The sequence below is a fragment of the Labrus bergylta genome, chromosome 1, assembly GCF_963930695.1.
Source record: "Labrus bergylta chromosome 1, fLabBer1.1, whole genome shotgun sequence".
Classification (NCBI taxonomy): domain Eukaryota; kingdom Metazoa; phylum Chordata; class Actinopteri; order Labriformes; family Labridae; genus Labrus; species Labrus bergylta.
In genome coordinates, this window is record NC_089195.1 from 35,717,904 (window position 1) to 35,736,250 (window position 18,347).

General features: G+C 43.4%; 2 protein-coding genes across 2 annotated transcripts in view; one reads left to right on the top strand and one right to left on the bottom strand.

The window, feature by feature from the left end:
* Nucleotides 1-150: 150 nt before the first annotated feature.
* Nucleotides 151-7,739, bottom strand: gpr137bb (G protein-coupled receptor 137Bb). The gene is made up of 7 exons (XM_020655990.3): nt 7,067-7,739; nt 4,774-4,823; nt 4,376-4,598; nt 3,294-3,443; nt 3,080-3,208; nt 2,881-3,002; nt 151-2,372 (listed from the first exon to the last, which is right to left on the bottom strand). Exons 1-7 carry the CDS (start codon nt 7,469-7,471, stop codon nt 2,255-2,257), a joined length of 1,197 nt encoding a protein of 398 aa, XP_020511646.1. The 5' UTR covers nt 7,472-7,739; the 3' UTR covers nt 151-2,254.
* Nucleotides 7,740-14,707: 6,968 nt separating this feature from the next.
* LOC110000660 (nidogen-1-like) overlaps nt 14,708-18,347 on the top strand; it is a 38,085-nt gene continuing 34,445 nt past the window's right edge. The window contains exon 1 of the mRNA XM_020655997.3: nt 14,708-15,052. Coding sequence (XP_020511653.1) covers nt 14,837-15,052 — 216 coding nt within the window. The 5' untranslated portion in view covers nt 14,708-14,836. The remainder of the gene's footprint in view (nt 15,053-18,347) is intronic.

Genomic DNA, 18,347 nt, shown 5'->3' on the forward strand with positions numbered 1-18,347 from the left:
TGGACAAACTGAAGTGTGGTGCTTTTATTTTGACGGTGGACAAACTGAAATGTGGTGCAGCCCAGACTTTCAAACTAAGAGGAATGAAAATTAGCTAAATAGTTTGTGAAGGTTACATGATGAAGGAAAGAACACGTTTGTTGTCACGACATCAGAACACGTTTTTTTATTTGAGGTGTTACTTTTTGTGTGGGCAAGTCACAAACGCACAAATGAGGCACAATAAATAAATAAATACACAATGTGAGAGTGTGCAGCTTTACAAATATCTTACAAAACCTGCGTCAGTTACAAATATAGAGTTTTTCTTTTTAAGCAAACTTCAACACTGGGTTTAGGACCGAATGGTTCTGGGGACTTTTTGAAGAGGAACTCTCCAGTTCCCTGAGAACTACACATCACGGGGACTTTATTTATGTCTGCATTCTCATCGCCATGGTGAGGCTATAGTCATCATTGCCACAGCCTTGGGTTCGAATCCGACATCAGCCCTTTGCTGCATGTCGTCCCCTTCTCTGTCTCATCCTTACATTTCCTCTCTTCAGCTGTCCTATCAAAATAAAAGCAAGCAGCCTAAATAATTATAATAAATAAAATCTGGAAATCAAAAATAATTTCACAATAAAAAAATAAGTTTGCCATTTTTTCAGACGAGTCCCAACCGAAACCAAAACAGTACATGTTTTAATTTATAATCTAAGTTATAATGACACAGAGGTCTTCAGCTGTCTGTTTTTCATATACATGTATATATTTACAGAATATCCATCCAGTGAAATCACAACGTGCACAAGTCTCAAACACTTGGACTTCTGTTCCAGTCAAGAACCGAGGAGTTTTCCAAGAATTTAAAGCTTCAGTTTAAAGTTACATAATCTCATAAAATTCTTATTTAAAGGTATCAGATTGTGAAATGTGGGCCTTCTCAGAAGAAACCTTAAAATCCACATTCAACATCTTCAGTCTTGGTTCGCGGAGTTTGGAGAGAAAATTTCTAAAAGTGCCACATTAATTAAATCATCTGAGTCATCTCCTCGACCAATCAGGAAACATTCATCACAACATCGTCGACAGACTGCAGGTCAATAAAACATCTGTGAGGCAGAGCTCCCGCACAGTCATTCTGAAGAAAGTCCGGATATTTACTGGATCTACTTTGATTTATTTTATTACAGAGAAATCATCAAAACTCTTGGCAAGTCTTTTTTAGGGCTTTAAAGGTCACATACCCTCCTCCTCTTCAACCGGTTTAAATAAGTTTCAGAACTCCTCAAAACATGTGTGTGAAGTTTCTTGTTCTAAATCCACTCTGATCCTGTATTTGATCATGCCTATAAACCCCTCTATTTCAGCCCTGCTCAGAACAGGCTGTTTCTGTGTCTGTACTTTTAAATATGTAAATGAGCGGTGTCTGACCACGCCCCCTCTCTGGAAGGGCTTGGGTGTCTCGGGCTTTCTCGCTCCATGTCCTATTGTTTACGGTGAGAAGGCAGACTCAGAGAGCAGAACAAACACCTAGCTGTGGGAGTGTCATCCACCTGGGGGAGGGGCTACTGCCCTTTGTGATGTCATGAAGGGAAAATCTCCAAACGACCTGTCTCATCACTGGGGGGTTTGTAGACAGACTAGAGACACATGTTAGAGTTAGAGAAACATGGTGAAGTGTGTTTTACAGAATATGTGACCTTTAATAACCCTCAGATTTGGTTCCCACATTCATGATTCCCTCAGGATGAATTGAAAACGTCTTTGGTCATCCTCTGATGCTTTAAAGGAGCAATATGTAACTCTGACACCTAGTGGTTAAAATGGGTACTGCAGTCTAAATTCTAAACATTGTAGAGAGCTGTCTCCCCCCCCGCCCCGCCCCCTCCTCTCTAGAGTCCATGCTCACGCAGGTTGCTATGTGGTGGACACTGAAGCTTCAGTGTTTAGCCAGCTCTGCATCGGTCTGTAAACCTTTCTATGTTCTAACCTCATTTTAACATGAGGCTCTATGGGGACTGACTCACTGCAGGAGACAGCCTCTAGTGGACACTTGAGGAACTGCAGTTTTGACCTACTTGTTATGTAACCAACATGACAGAAACTTTGTATAAAACCTGGTGATTAATTCAGATATTCTACAAACGTTAACTGACTCGTATGGGAGCTCTGCTACAAACTTTTACATCAGTGGTGATAAGAAACACAATAAATAACTCATCGGTGTGTCAAAGTGCAGAAGTGGTGCTGTACAGTGAAGAGAGAGGGATTATGGGTAAGGGTGGAGCTCTCCCGCGGTGGCGGTCGTCAGGCGCTGTTCGTCCCCGTTGGTGTGCACGGTGAAGCTGCTGTGACGGCTGCCCCAGTCGTAACAATCAGAGGAGAGACTGCAGAGAGAAGGGAGACTGTAAATGTACTTTTCGATACCACATGTTTTAAGACGAGACACTCTCTGATATTTTAATGTCCGATAGTATCGTGAAGAAACAAAACTTTCAAAATATGTCGGATCTTCATTCACTTTTTGAATCAAAGAGAAACAGAGCAGCCATGGTCTGATTCCAGTTCATGCTCTTCTTACACCAAACACCTTTCCAAGCTGTTTCAAAGTCTCAGAAAAATTAAAAAAGTCAGAATAAAATCTTGAGTCTTGCTCGAGGTTTGGCTGCACTCCCGTGACCTCTGTGGTTTGGTGTAAGGTGGTCATTAAACTCACCTTGAGCGGTTGTAAGGCAGTCTGCTTCTCGTCTAATACAGCTTAAAGCTAGCTGTTGTTAGCTTAGCTTAACTGAAAGTCTGACTGTTCAACACACTTGACCCTAGTTAATATGAATAAATGTGTAACTGCTTCGACATCACAACAGGGTCACGGTAAGTCGAGAATGGTTTTCATACCTTGCTGATGCATTCTGGGGAGGGATGCTCCACGCCAGGTCGTCGTCACTGTCGTATCGACGAGGGTTGTCAAAGAAATATCCTCTGGATGAGAGGACGTGGTTTGGGATCCCAGCAGTGCTCTGCGGAGGACAAGAGTCATCGTCAGTGAAGATATAAGGAGGTGGAGTGAAGCCTCGACTTGGGTGACCTGACTCACCCTTTCCTGAGGCGGCCGTCTGACCCTGAAGAAGAAGACGACCAGCGAGGTGGGCAGGAGCTCCCAGACGAACAGAATCACCCCGAACACGATGTAACCGGCGTCTCCCAGCGACGACCGCAAGTCCGCCTGGAGGTAAGACGACGAATCATTGGTCAAGACATTTTCAAACCCCCTGTTAATAACCATCTTTAAACCGAAAATAAGACGTCACCTGGTCAGAGACGTTGTACCAGTCATAGTCGAAGGAGTTGATGGTCTCGATGTCGGTGAGGGCGAGCACCACGAGGTTGTAACACGCCCGAGACGAGTACAGCAGCACCACCATGATGCCAATCAGAGTCACCTGACACACCGACGTCCCCTGAACACAAGAATGAAATATCAGTATCGACAGGAGAAACTCTCCTCACTCTTGTTTTGTTTTCAGCAGTGGACCGTCCGTTTTTTAGTTCTTTTTCAAGAAGTGAACTTCAAAATCTTCTTCACTGCTTGCTCACTCTGCGTGATGAGTACGAGACATTACTGCCTCATACTGCAAACTTTTCCAATACATCGAAAAATAAACCCATCGGACTCAGTGTGCGAGGTGTCTGTGCGTAAAGTTTTTTAATGGATTACAGTAGTTTTGTAGTACTTGAAATAGACCGGTCTGGAGACCATTTTTTGAAAGGTCTTGTCTCGGTCTCAGACTGGACGGACTCTGGATTTTAAATCTATACCACCACCGATCGGTTATTTTCACAAGTCATCACTGTGATTAGAAGGAAAACACCTCTTTCTAAAAGAACAAATAGCTTCAATTCATGCTTCAAAAAAACGGACTGGGTGTGTAAAGGACCAAATCACAGGAAAAACAGTTTCTTTTCCAGGTTCATACCGCTGAAGTAACCCAGAATGTGTAACTTACTATTTAAAGTTAATTTGAGACTCCCAGGAAACAGATGAGTGGGCTCCTCTGGGAGATGTAAAGAACCGAGAAATGACAGTTAATTTTACTCCTTTCACTTTTGATCTGAACAACCCTTCTAAAGGTGTTTATTGGACTGTAAACGATGCAGCACATGGAACAGGAAGTCATGGCTGGAAGTCTTAAGGCGAACCGCTGGTCTTGGGGTTCCCAGAGATCTACATCGTCTTCAGTTTCAAAATTGGATAATTAGAAAAAGCACTGGGTTATATTGGTGAAAATGGTGCCAAATCTGCACATCCTCATTAGGTGCCATGTGGGCCCTCGATAAGGTTTAGACCGTCCCTTCCCATGTTGGAAATCTTTATATAAACCGGGGACTTTACCTTCGACTCCAGGTAGATGTTGGCCAGCGACATCTTGGCCACCTTGTAGAGGCAGACGGACAGCGAGATGGCGCAGAGGACAAACAGGCTGTCATTGATGGTGACCCTCACCAGGACAATGGTCTTGACGTCCGCAGCGGTCGTTTTGACCAGCAGCGCACAGACCAGATTAACCACCAGGAAGAGGAGACTGACGGCCAAGAAAACCAGGTACAGAGGAAGTCTGCAGGTGAGGAGGCGGAGAGAAAGCCACTAAGACCAAAACAAGTCGTCTCTTTGAAAGAGCAATAGTTACACCTTTGTGTTTCATTGGATTTTTGCTTGCCCTTCGTTGGAGTTGAACAGAGGACATTCTGTACATTAACTTTTTGGTGAATTGTTTGATGGAGTGGAGTTACCTGTACTTGAGCAGGGCAGGTGAGTACTTGGACTTTGCCTTGAAGTAGACCTGTTAAGGGATGAAAAAGGATGGATTTACACAGTTTTACAGACTTTATCGGTCTCATACCTCTCGTACTTTTGCTTATTTATTCTCCCCATATTAATGATTGATCTTAAATGTTGTTCCCTGTTTTCTCCTGCCTCCCTCAATAGTCTACAATTGATCCATAATGCTGCTGCAAGTCTGCTGACCAGGTCAACTCACATTACTACAATTTTATTTTCTTTCAAACTCTGTTCAGCTGATGAGTCTAAAGTAATATCCACCTTATGACATCACAAATTGACCTTTGTAACCGTTCCTTTGAGCTGTTTGATTTCAGTTTTGGATCTCTTACCACTTCCTGTTTCTGTGCTGAACTTCCTGTCCTAACCTTCCAGCTACCAGACAGGCCTTACTTTATTTCAAAATAAAAGCACACAGCAAGTAAAGTACTCTCAGGTTAAAACAACCTTTCCCTTCACCTTCAAGTCAGTTTGTTTAAAACAACTAGAGTGTTGGAGAGTGATGGTTCTGAAGCTTTGAAGACAAACCACAACAACACAGCTCAGGTTGTGGGAACTTGTCTACCCCCGTTCCGTTCCGTGCCAGAAGCCCAGGAGGCCTTGTCCAGGCAGCAGAGCCCAAGCTCTCGAGTAGACAAACTCCCCCAACCTTCAGCGAGGTGATCAGGCACTACTGCCACCCCACGTCCCTGACCCCCAACCACCACCATTGGACTGTATCGTCCCCACAACCACCGCCGTCCTCATTCATGCACGGCCTGCTCTGACCTCAACCTCAGCAACGAGGGAGTGTGGACAACAGGAGAAATCCTTCCTGCATCTTATCCCATATACTCTTTTGTAAAGCGCCTTCGAGATAACTTAAGAACTAAACAAGCACAGGTCCATTTACCATCTACCATTTGCGACCTACCAGACAATTCTTTTCCCATTTAAACCAGCTCTCATGTTGGTTTCTAAGCTTTGAAGTAAAAACCACGACAACACAGCTCAGGTTGTGGACACTTTGCCAAAGTTCTCCAGAACCAGAACACGTCTCATAGCAGCTCCTCATCCCTTTAGTTCCCCCTTTTAGACTGAAGATGATCCATTAAGGGAATGAGCTCTGCATCATCGCAGCTCTCAGGAACAAGAGGTTGAAAGCTGCCTGTTAAGAGTCTCATTTCTGCTCTATTTTCTGAATCCTCCTGCTGCTGATCATGAATAGGTGACGAAGAGAGGCAGCTGCTGCATTGATAACCCCAAAAAACCTGACGTTATGAGCAACACAAAAAAACAGTTTTCACTTCATCTTCCCATTTTACCCCCAAACAAAGCCCACCAAATTAACAGAAAGACTTCTGGGCCATCTTGTCTGGGAACGAGATCATTCAAAGCCTTGAGTGTACAACAGAAATTAATCACAAATAACTCTCGGGAGCTAGGCTTTCAAGCTCAGAGTAAACCTGAGGAAGCCACTATGAGTGTATACATCTAAATCAGACCCAAACTGGCATTGGCGTTCTGAGCTTGCTCCACAGTTCTTGCACCGGGCTTTGACCCGGAAGTCTAACAGCATAAATGTTTCTCCGCTTTCTAATCCATGTAGCTAATGAGCCTCAGAGCTAAGAGTATCTCCTTTCCTGAGCTAACCTATTAATCTCGGTTCTCCAGCCAGTCTAATTTAGCACGAGGACGAGTTAATCAAAGGTCCGAGTCAGGCTGATGCATCTTTGTAGAAGCATTTTTTTTGAGTGACTTTTTACGGAAGCCGTGAGACACTCATTCATATTCATAAAATGTATTAATGAATGTCCTCTGAGGGATTCCGCATCTTTGGAATCCATTCGAGCTGCAATTGGCTTTCAAGGCAGAAAATCAAACGGATTTCTTGTCGCAGTTGAACAAATTCAACTTGCGCTAAAATGCTCATTTGCATGATTTGTGTCCTCTGGGCCGAATTTGTGCCTTTGCTTTGATTTTAAATTGTACAACATGAAAGTCTCTTTGGTCTCTACTGCCCTCTCCGGTCGATTGTTGCATAACTGGTGGGCGTGGCCAGACATGTTCTCTGTAGCCACACCCATCAGTGATGTCACAGTGCACTGACACGCCCCACAGTACCGTCCTTCATCACAGCAGCAGAGAGAGAAGTAAAAAGCTGCTCTGTTTGGGAAAATGTGGACCAGACTTTGTACCACCAGCAGTCACTGCTCTATCAGTACCTGTAGCAGCCCCCCCCCTCCCCCTCCCCCTCCCCCTCACCTGTGCACAGTAGAGGTTCATGAGGCTGAGTGTGAAGAACTGCAGGCAGACGGGGAAGCAGTAGAGCAGCCAGAAGGCGAAGGGTCCGAGCGCGTTGGCGGTGACACAGTCTCTGAAGTAGAAGGAGAAGAGGAGGGCGCGCAGGGCGGCCCACAGCAGACACAGGAACAGGAAGGCCGTCTGGTAGCTGAAACGCTTGTGCCGGTACCGCAGCACCAACCAGAGCTGGGCGTAGACGAAGGCGAAGAGCAGCGAGTAGAAGATGGTGTAGGCGATGGTCAGACCCAGCTTCACGTAGGGGGGGATAGCCGGCGTGATGGTGGGAGGGGGAGGGAGGTGCGAGCCGTTACCGGCATGCTGCTGCTGCTCCTGTGCCGGGCTCCCCTCCATCGCCTCCCCATTCATCCCCCCGAGTGTTCCCTTAGAGAGGGAGGCAAGGGAGGGAGGAGGGGGGGTTAGAGACGGAGCCGCAGATCTCTGAGTGAAGAAGAAGAAGAAGAAGAAACGTGTGCAAGCTCGTTGGACGGATCCTTCACATCCATCGACTCTCCTCCAGACACACCGTCTGACGCACGCAGAGGTGAGGAGAGGAGAGGAGAGGAGAGGAGAGGGCAGGGGAGGGGGAGAGACAACTCCTCTCTTTTTGCCGGTGCCTGGTGGAGAGCCATTGGTGGCTGCACTTCACATGATCATATCCCGAGCAGGCGATTGGCTGAGCAAGAGGAGGGATGCTGCAGAGAGGAGAGGAAGGAGGAGAGATGGATCTAGAAGGAGAGAGATGAACATGGTACCCAACACACACACACACACACACACACACACACACACACACACACACACACACACACACACACATTTTTTAAGTCAATGTGTTTCAAGGCGTTTATGATTTTCTGTAACTCGTGACACAAACAAAAGTTTAGTGTGAATTGATTCTCTCATGAATGTTAAAGAAATCCTTGACCGAGGGAAAGATGTTGAAACATATACTTTTTAAAAATGTTGATTTTTTTTTTCTGTTAAATGCTTTAAATAGTGTTGTAGTACTCAAGACCATTTCTTTAGGGGCCCCTGTCTCGGATTTGTCTCGGTCTCAGACTGGGTGGACTCAGATGGGTCAAGACCACCTCTGATCGGCTATTTTTCCAAATCATTACTGAGATTAGAAGGAAAACGCCTCTTTTTAAAAGAACAAAATACTTTTTATATCATTATATATTATATCATATCATCATATCATTTGTTGTTTGATTTTTATCTTCCGGTTACGGCCGCAACCTTCCCGGCGTTACGGTCTAAGTAAGTGACACGCCCCCTAAAAACGAGATGATGATTTTCAGAGATATATATGGTCTTGGTCTTGGTCTTGTCTCGGAGCACTCTGGTCTCGGGTATGTCTTGGACTTGATTGAGCTGTAAAAAGTTATGAGACATCCAAGCTTTAATATCTAAAATACAATCGTTAAAAAGTGTAAGTTGACATGTAGTCGTCTTTACTTCAAGTTTTCAGGTTTCTGTGTCATTTAAAAATAATATTTTGGGGATTCTGAGAATTGCTTTTAGTATATTTGTGGATTTGTTCAAATTAATGTGACCTTTCAAAATAAAGTCTTTTTGCCCATTTAGCAATTTGACACCGACTTCACTGAACGCTGCTCAATCGTCCCACCCTGAGCGTGACCTCCGTGAGAATATGGTCCATCAGAAGCAGCATTCACATATCTACTCACCGCTGAAAACAGTCTGCGTAAAGTCAAGGTCGTCAAATTTGGATGCTGGGCTACAGATCAAATGTTTTATCACTGATCAATAGTCCTCAATAGTTCTGTCATTTCAGCTGTTTAGGGGATGAAACTTCCTTCTTTACGTTGAACACCAAATTACTCCGAAGAGTCCCGGTTTAGTTCAGTACAGTTCAGTACAGTTCGGTTCGGTAAACTCTGAACTTGCTTGCGTTTCCACAGCCAACTGTACCCTTATTATGTAAACGGAGTGTAAGCCAGATGGAGATAGCCGCATCAGCTATGTAACAGTGTGACATCATAGCAGCCCAACACAGTATAGCCCACTATTAATTAAGTTAAACGTTCAAGGATAACAGGGACACACTAAACAAGGGACCCATTAGGATCGGTTTGCTACCCTTGGCACCCCAACGGAAGGGTACCAAAAAAGTAGGACGGTACGGATCCCTTTGGTACTATTTCTAACTTTTGACGGTGGAAACGGCATTAAATGGGTACCGTTCCAAACCGAACTGAACCGGACCAGACTGCTTTGTGGAAAGTTGTGTTAAGAGTTAAATGTTTGTTGTTAACTGCCCTGCCTGAATCACCAGTTGTGTGTTGAGTGCTGTACTGTGAGCGTCAGTGAGAGTCTAGTTAGTACTGGAACTATATTTGGATCTGCTATGGCATGTGCTCTGCTGCGACAGCACCGCGCGCAGCTATTGATGCTCTAAATAAGCTTCAACGCTGACTGGCCTATTTTATTGTGTTTCTTCCTGTTTGTTTATAGTATGTATTAGCATGTCGTATCTTCAATGACTTTTAAGAGATGACCTTCTTTTGTTGCAAGAATATTTATTGAACAAATAGTTCATCAGTGAGTACTGAGGTCTGCAGAGTCCAGAACTGAATAATACACACACAAATACATTTTCATATCATTATGATTTTCCTCCCCGTGGTGGATCCTATTAACACTCTTCTCCAACCAAATCCCAACTTCCTGTTTTAACATGAGCATTAATATCGTCCCTCATATTCATAATCCAATGGTTAGGTTTTCCCCGCCTCTGATAAACTGATACATTACTCCTCAATCTGAATACCACATCGTCGTAATGATTAAATACAACACAGGATGAATCCATCAGAAACTGGACAACTGAATGACTTTGTTATTGCCTCCCTTTCTTCTGTGAGCAGGTCCGCCTGCCCTGAGCTCCCTGTCCTCAGTGAACTCAGCATCAGATCTCAAATGATGTTATATTTATATGCATATGTGTTATTGTAAAAGTCGTCACATTACTTAATATCATTACCAAACAAGCGTTTCCTCACTTTAAAGGAGACATATCATTAAAAATACACTTCTACAGTGTTTTTGAACATGTTTGGGTAACCTGAGAGTCTACTGACCCACAAAATGTGAAATAAACCCATCCAGTCCTTTGTTTGTGGTCTGCATAAGTCTTACAACTCAGAAAAAATGCTCCGTTTCAAATGTGCTCTCCTTGTGATGTCACAGTGGGATTCTGATAAAACAAATAAATCCCCTCCCCTGATATCTCCACCCATGGACTCCACCCCAGACTAGAACAAAACTTTTGAGCAGGTCGGCCATTTTTATTCTCACTACAGAGGAGTGGTGTCTACGGGGAAAACTCAGGGGGCGGGGGGGTCATTGCATTTAAAGAGACACACACACCAAAACAGAGCATTCAGAGAGAGCTGGTTTATACAGGGTCACAAACCTCCTCTGATGCTTGATTCATGTTATATTTTGACCAAAGCACAGCGGCCCTTTGGGGCGAACAACAAACCACAAATTGACCCAGTAAAACACACTATACACCTTACCAAAGAGATTAAACAAAGATCAACTCAAAACGAATGTAACTAAACACAACAACACACAATCCCTGGCTGACAGGCACAGCAGTCGGAATAAATCAACCTGATCCAGACACAGACTTTTAAAGTGATCACATCCTGATGAGTGACTCATAATCAGACCTACATCATCCAGTCGAATATTATTCACACAAGTTAAACCAATATTTACAAAAACTTTAAGAGAGAAAATGTCACAGAGCAGACTGAAAGGTGACTGGAGAGCTCCTTTCAGAACAAAAGAACATTTTCAGGAATAAAGACGCTTGTTTAGTTAAAGAAATGATGAATAAATACATATGTATAAGCTGCTAAATAAAAGAAAACCATCTCCTAAACTCTCTGCTCCATGCTGTTGTTAACTTCCTGCTGCTGAAGGTCAATGTTTCCACTTCCCCCACATCCTCCACAGCCTCGCTCTCCACAGTGAGTCCTGCATCTGGTTCAACTGCATCTGGAGAAAATCACATCAAACTAAAGTTATAGTTGTAACTGTGACTCTGAATGTGAAGTGGGCCTGTTTGATTCAGAGCAGGAGGCTCTAACCTGACTGGACTTCACAGCATGTGTTCCTGCTCCTCTGTGTCTTCTGTCTGTGCTGCAGTGACGGCTGACACGTTCTCATACACAACATCCACCTGATGACAGACCATAAGATTTGATCAGAAATATGTTTCATCAGGTTTTACAGTGATGTAGGAAAAGATTGATTAGTAAGGTCTCTCTCTCTCTCTCTCTCTCTCTCTGTATCTCTGTATCTCTCTCTCTCTCTCTCTCTCTCTCTCTCTCTCTCTCTCTCTCTGTAGATGGATTTATCAGAAAACAACAAATCTGAAAATTAACATGAACAAAATAAGTTTTAAGAAGAAAATAAAAGAGATGTGTGCTGACGGATGAATTTGTATGGTGTTTACCTCGTCCACAGAGTCAGGAGAAACAGAGAAATCAACATCAAGAGCAGCAGAGTCCACTTGATGATATTTATTATGAATGTTGAGTTCCCTGAGAATTAAAGATAGATATGTGAGACTCTTTACTGGTAGGATTAGATTGAAACATTTCATTTCTACTTTGTGGTACCCTCTGTTCATCATTCAGATAGTTTCTGTGAGTCATGACTGTCTACAATGGGTGTAACACCCGAGTCCCACTGTCTGTGATGTTTTCAGAGTTTTCAGAGTCCTATCTTCAGTTTGTTTACATCGCCTGGACGGCCGGCTGACTCCCCTTGTGTATAAAAGTTGTTTAATTGAGGGACTAGAGAAAAGAAGAATAACATACTGTACTCACTGCTTAACTGTGTTTCTAGATCACGCTCATTTCAGGTAAATTTACATGCAGTGTGAAGATACCAGCATAATAAAGATCACTAGCATGAAATGAAATGTAGCTAACACAAAACATATAAATCTTCTTAGCTGGATTCTTTAAGGACTCAAAAACGAAGATGTTCAAAGATTGCATGCAAAGTCTTGTACGCTGTCTTACGGCACACTCACACAAGGCCCAGTTGTCCCCGCTGGTCTGAAAAGTACTCACACTGCTCCAGGACTAACTGAGCACGGTTACCTCTTGTACATAACGTCGTAAAACAACACATGCATGGCTTTATGTGATCATGAAGCGTGCTCAGTTTACAAGTTGCAACATTGCAAGTTAGAGAGTGTGCACAAGTTTTTCCTTGGGATATGTAGTTTGATTTTTATCCTCCGGTTACGGCCGCAACCTTCTCGGTGTTACGGTCTAAGTGAGTGACACGCCCCCTGAACACAAGAGGATGATTTTTCAGAGATATTTATGGTCTTAGTCTTGGTCTTGACTCGGTCTCGATCCCTAAATTTCTTGGTCTTGTCTCGGTCTCAGCGCGCTCTGGTCTCAGGTATGTCTTGGTATCGGTTAGTGTTGTCTTGACTACAACACCACAGCTTGATATTTAAAAGAATTCACAATTCTTCCTATGAGCTTCTTTGCTGCATTGTGAGGACTAAATGCGTCCCGACAGAGCATTAATATTGTAAACTCAGACAGGATTCAGGGAACTTTTTCTTCTTCTTCTTGTTCTGAGTCTGCAGCTTTTGAACCCACTGAACTCCTCATGTTCTTATTCAGAGCGACTCCGAGCATACACGTCATGATGATGAATTACACACTAAATTAAGCAGCGGAGAAAAGGGAGTATTCAGATTCTTCAACACAGAATTAAAACAGACCTTTCCTTTGTTTTAACCTTTCTGATTAAGCTTTAGAAGTAAGATGTTATTTTCAACTCACACAAACATGTTTGTCACAAACATCAAAACATCGGGACATAACATTTTTTGGTCAGCTGAGGCTGTTTTAAACGTGCTTTACAAATTATCTTGACTTTACTAGAAAGTGACAAGAGGGAGGGATGGAGGAATAGAGAAAAAGAAATCTGAAACAAGGAAGTCAACCTTTTTTAAGAAAGGGAGCAGAGAGGAGCTGGTCTTGTAGTTAGACTCTATGTCCACTAGGTGGCAACAGCGTCTAGACTCAACATGTTTAACTGTGACTGAACAAACCAGAAAAAAGAATCAGAGAACATAATTTCAAACTTGATTTAGTTTGTCTGAGTGTGATAAAGTGATGATAACTGAACATGTGTGAAGTGAACTCATCTGTATCAGGTGCTGATGGCTAAAATAAATATTATGTGGAAGTTTAAGTACCATAAAACTTCTGTTTTTGATCTCAGGCATTATTCAGCTCAGTCTATGAAATTAACCTGCCTTACTTTAGGAGAGGTGCCAACATCACCTACCACCTGAAATCCCTGACGCCCAGCCCCCCTATGTCGGACTGTGTCGTCCCCACAACCACCGCCGTCCTCATTCATGCACGGCCTGCTTCGACCTCCACCTCAGCGGGGAGGAAGTGTGAACAGGAACAGGACGAATACAAAGGAGAAATCCTTCCTGCATATTATCCCATTCCCCCTATCCCATTTTACTTTTGTAAAATAATATGATAAAGAGTTTGGTCTTTTACCTGCTTTTCTTAAAGCGTGTTGAGATAATATTTGTTCTGAATTAGTGCTATACAAATAATGTTTGATCGATTGAACATAAGATGGCCTTTTTTTATTTAGAAAATGAAACTTGGCACTGATTCTAGAGCTCCTCTCTGATTGGGTGCACAGCAATTGTAAATTTCACACCTGAAAGAAAATTTCACTATAAACCAAATATCGATAAACAACTTAAATAACGAATCACTAATTTATTTTTTTTAAATGTATTCATTCTGCTAAACAAATAGTCAGTTTGAAACCGCAGTTAGAGAGCCAGATATGCTGCTTGCCAACAAACAACGCCCCAGGCCAGTAGGGGGCAACCGAGGGCCGACAAACTTTGAACCACAGCAGTGGCTCAAAATGTGCAAATTTCGCAATGACAGTAGAATACCTCCCTAAAGGGGGCCCCATCTGACAGCACTCCCTCTCCTTTGAAAACCAACCTTTGTCAATGAAAGTCACTGAGGGAAAATGGAAAAGGAATTATCTGTCTGGGAGGAAGAGGATGAAGTGTCGGGACACTGTCAGACATAAAGGTGATGAAGGTGGGTTGAGGGGCCCCCAATGAACTTGTGCCTCTAGGGCCCCAACAAACTCTAGAATCGCCACTGCAAGGTAGCTAACATATTTCTCTGTCATTGCTTACAGTTTTTTTTTTGGCATCTTTTGACCCTTTTCCCTCCATTGTTAATCTCTAAGTGCTCCTTTTCCCACCGTAAACCGAGCCGGACTTCTTTCCGCGGATTGATATGATTAAAGTTAATCAGCTGCGTCCCTAGCAACAGCTTGACTTTCCTCTCTTGACGAGAGCGGACCGTTGCTATGGGTAACTGGCTAATCAGAATGAAGCATTCAACAATTAAAAGCTCAGTTTGGAGAACAACTCCACTTTATTTTGAAACTTATTACCGGAAGTCACACCCCCGTCCCCCTCCCTCTCTCTTTGCGCCGTACCTCCCGCTGCTCCTCCATCCATTCATCCTCCCCCCCCTCCTCACTCTCTCCTTCACTCCGCCGCTGTGCACCGCTGTATCCGGCTGCCCTCACCTCCTCCCCGGCGTCCTTCACTGGAGATCCCCGCTGTTGGTCCTACTTCTCCGCGGAGCCCCACGGAAAAAAATGAGCCCCCGGTCCCGGAGCTGGCTGTGGGTCTGGTCGTGCCTGCAGCTGCTGAGCCTCGGAGTTCTTCCGACCCGGGCTCTGGAGCTGGAGGAGCTGTTCGAGTTCGGAGAAGAAGCCGGAGACCAGCTGCTGCCCCCCGGCTCGGACTCCACCGCCGAGCTGCCCCTCAACGGGACCCTCTTCTTCTTCGGAGAAACCTTCGACAAAGTTTACGTGAGTTTGAAACCCAGCTTAAAGCATGTTTACTGTAGGTTAAAAGGACATGAAGTTCATTCATAAAAGTTAGAAAAGGTGTAAAAGAATCCATTTAGACCTTAGGTAAAATGAGTACAAACTGAAGCTGGCTTTGGCTGCAAAAAAATAAAATAACAAAGTGAATAAATAAATTTATCGGACACTTTGATTCTGCGTGGCTCAGAGTTTCAAGACAGAAAAAATGCATGAACTCATTAATTCAGAAGATAAAGCAAACCAACTTAAAATGACTGAAATACAAACGAGGCTCCTCATTTATTTCTCTCCAGATGTTTAAAGGTGCTCTATGTAGATTAAAGGTGAGATTTGATAGTGAAATTTGAAAGCTGGAGAAGTGAAATAATTCTTTGCTATATTTTGTGAACTGAATACACAGACTTTGTTCAAAGGAAAAATGTGTCCCTGGACGCTGTTTGGAGTTTAAAAAGAAACTACCAGAGAGTGACGGTTTCACTGTTGCGGGCCCCCCATCATAACTTCTCACATAGCATTTTATCTTCAAACAGTGTTACAGGGACCACATTGTCCTCTGAGGACAGTTTGTGTATAAAGTAATGAACATACCACAGAATCTTTACACTTCTCCGACTTTCATATTCTCTACCAAAACTAAATAGTGCACCTTTAATGTAAGTTTTTCCATCAGTTAGTAACAACGACCATTAAATAAACGTGTAAAGATGTTTCTCAGTGGCTCTTTAGGGCTCACAAATCTTTGTAAAACTTTACTCTTTATATTGCAACACAAAGCTTATAAAACCATCACTTGACTTTTAGAGCAGCCTCTTGATGATTAAAATTAAAACATCACTCTTTAAATTTGAGCCCGACCGATTAATCAGCCAGCCGATAATATCAGCCAATATTAGCACATAGCGTCACTATCGTTATTGCTTAATTTGATCTCCGAGATTACGAGATTTACGAGATTTAATCACCAGTTAAATAGCATTTCATTGAGTTTCATTGTATTACACTAGTAGTTCTGTTTCACCAGCAGAGGGCGCTATATGGATTACATTATTGCCCTCCAGAGTGTTGAGCGGTGATGCATGTACATGCAGTTTCTTTCCACCTGAGTGACCATCTTGTCTTCATTATAAATCTTTTCCACAAGTGTTTGATAACTGAGGGATCAACTCAATAAATGTGTTTATCTACATCTATTGCTACAGGCGAAGATAGCTCTAAGAAAGATATCGGCCGTCATATCGGTATCTAATTTTTTTTATCGATATCAGTATCGAAACCCCCAAAATCTCCCATATCGGTCGGACCCTATACTTTAAATGTTATGTGCTTACCTTGATAAACAATTTCAACTCTCAGGTGTTGCTATGCCCTGTTGTTTACGAACAAACACCTAGCTGTGGGAGTGTCACCCACCTGGGGGAGGGGCTGCTGCCCTTTGTGATGTCATGAAGGCAAAATCTCTAAACGACCTGTTTGAGCACACATTTTCTGAAAAGTGGAGCAGGCAGAAGACGGAGAGGATGGACTTTTCTCATCATTGGGGGGTTTGTAGACAGACTAGGGACACATGTTAGAGTTAGAGGAACATGGGGAAGTATGTTTTACAGAATATGTGACCTTTTATTTCCACGCTCACCTGGCTGTACTGAGAAAAGTAAAATCTCATCCTGGCTTTTCTGCCTCTGATACATGAAACTGCGGTCTAACATGAATATTTACACTGCAACACAGTAGAAAAAACAATCCCATGATTGATGAAATAATAGTTGTATAACAGAGCTGTTTGTGCTTGGGACGTCTGGGCTCCCCTGAGTGGGGTCAGAGGTCAAACAAAGGTTGGGAACTTCTGCTCTAACGTTTCAGAAACATTTGTCTTTGTTTGATGGGAATGTGGCGTCGAGTCAAGTCGTGTAAATCGAATGTTTTGGTAACTTTGTCGTCTTCATTCCTTTTCTCGCTCACGGTGCTTTTTGTGACGATCTCTTTGTGATTATTGATCCAGGTGGTCTGATTGGTCTGTTCAGGATCCACATTCACTCACTGTGTTTGTTTCTGTTTGTTTGTTCACACCTGATCAGGTTTTCTCTCCAGTCACTCCAGTGACACCTCCTTCACTGTGATTAGAGGCAAAGCAAATACTCATGGCTCCATTAGGCCAACACACAGAGAAGATTCATCACTTTTGCATTTTTTCTCAACTTGAAGTAGTCGTGTGTTTTTCTGAATCAGCATTTAGGTTCTCCTGTAGTCAGGGACGGGAACAGGAGTTCTTTTTCTCCAGGTGACTGATATGTTGGGGTGCTTTGATCAGTCGATTTTCATGAATTCATAGTTACCTTTAAGTTCCTTTTTTTCCAAACAAAAGCAGATATTTGTGAGGAGGCTTAACAGGGACTAGACAGATTTGTGATGGGGCTATAGCGCCCCCTAGCCCCAGTGTAGCGCCGTGCTTGCCTGTAGTGAACTAGAGATAGTCCACGGAGCCTCATTCAAAAAGCAAGCGTTTTAGAAAAAACAATACAGCCAATGAAGTGGTGAAGTATCTGAAGTGTTGAATATTTGGGGGGTTGTGTTCAAGTAATACACTCTGATGTGTCCTCAGTCTAACTCACAGAGGCAAACATTTGTTTTACTTTTCGCCTTCAAACTTTAACTTGTCAGGTGTCTTGATTTTTCCTTTAAAATACGCTGCACAGGGCGCTGGTGGCGCAGTGGATTGTGCGCGCGCCCCATGTATGGTCCTCCAAGCAGTAATCCCACCTGTGGCTCCTTTACCGCATGTCGTTCCCTACTCTCTCTCTCCCTGATTTCCAGCTCTGTCCACTGTCCTATCTCTCCATTAAAGGCACAAAAAATAAAAAACGCTGCACCAATGTATCAGTTGGCCGTCCATAGCCACCGGGTTGACAGACTCTTTATGCAAATAATATGGCGTGCACTGATGTCTGTCGTGTTCGAGCAGCGTCCTCCAGTGTGGAAAGATGAAGTAGTCAGAAAACGAGAAAAGAACTCTACAAGCTCAAGTCCATTTACCGATTACCAAAACAAAGGTACTCCTGCAGATGTCCATGTTTCCCGTCTCACTTGTTGCCAACTCGCCAATGAGACGTGGTTAACTCGGGTGTGACGTCATTCCGATGCATTAACTGATCTTAGTGCTTCAGGAGACTCTCGTTCTGCTTTGAGCTCTCTGACTTCTTCTCACGCTTCACTTCTTGTGGTAAACAGAACTCGTCGACTTCTTTCTGTTTTTGAGCTCTTTCATGTTGTAACATCTTGA

Excerpts from the sequence above, each read along its gene's own strand:
- gpr137bb (XM_020655990.3), bottom strand. The coding sequence starts at position 7,471 with ATGAATGGGGAGGCGATGGAGGGGAGCCCGGCACAGGAGCAGCAGCAG. Across the intron at positions 3,444-4,375 it reads ACATCTACCTGGAGTCGAAG|GGGACGTCGGTGTGTCAGGT; the intron begins GTAAAGTCCCCG and ends TCTTGTGTTCAG. Across the intron at positions 2,373-2,880 it reads CCCCAGAATGCATCAGCAAG|TCTCTCCTCTGATTGTTACG; the intron begins GTATGAAAACCA and ends TTCTCTCTGCAG.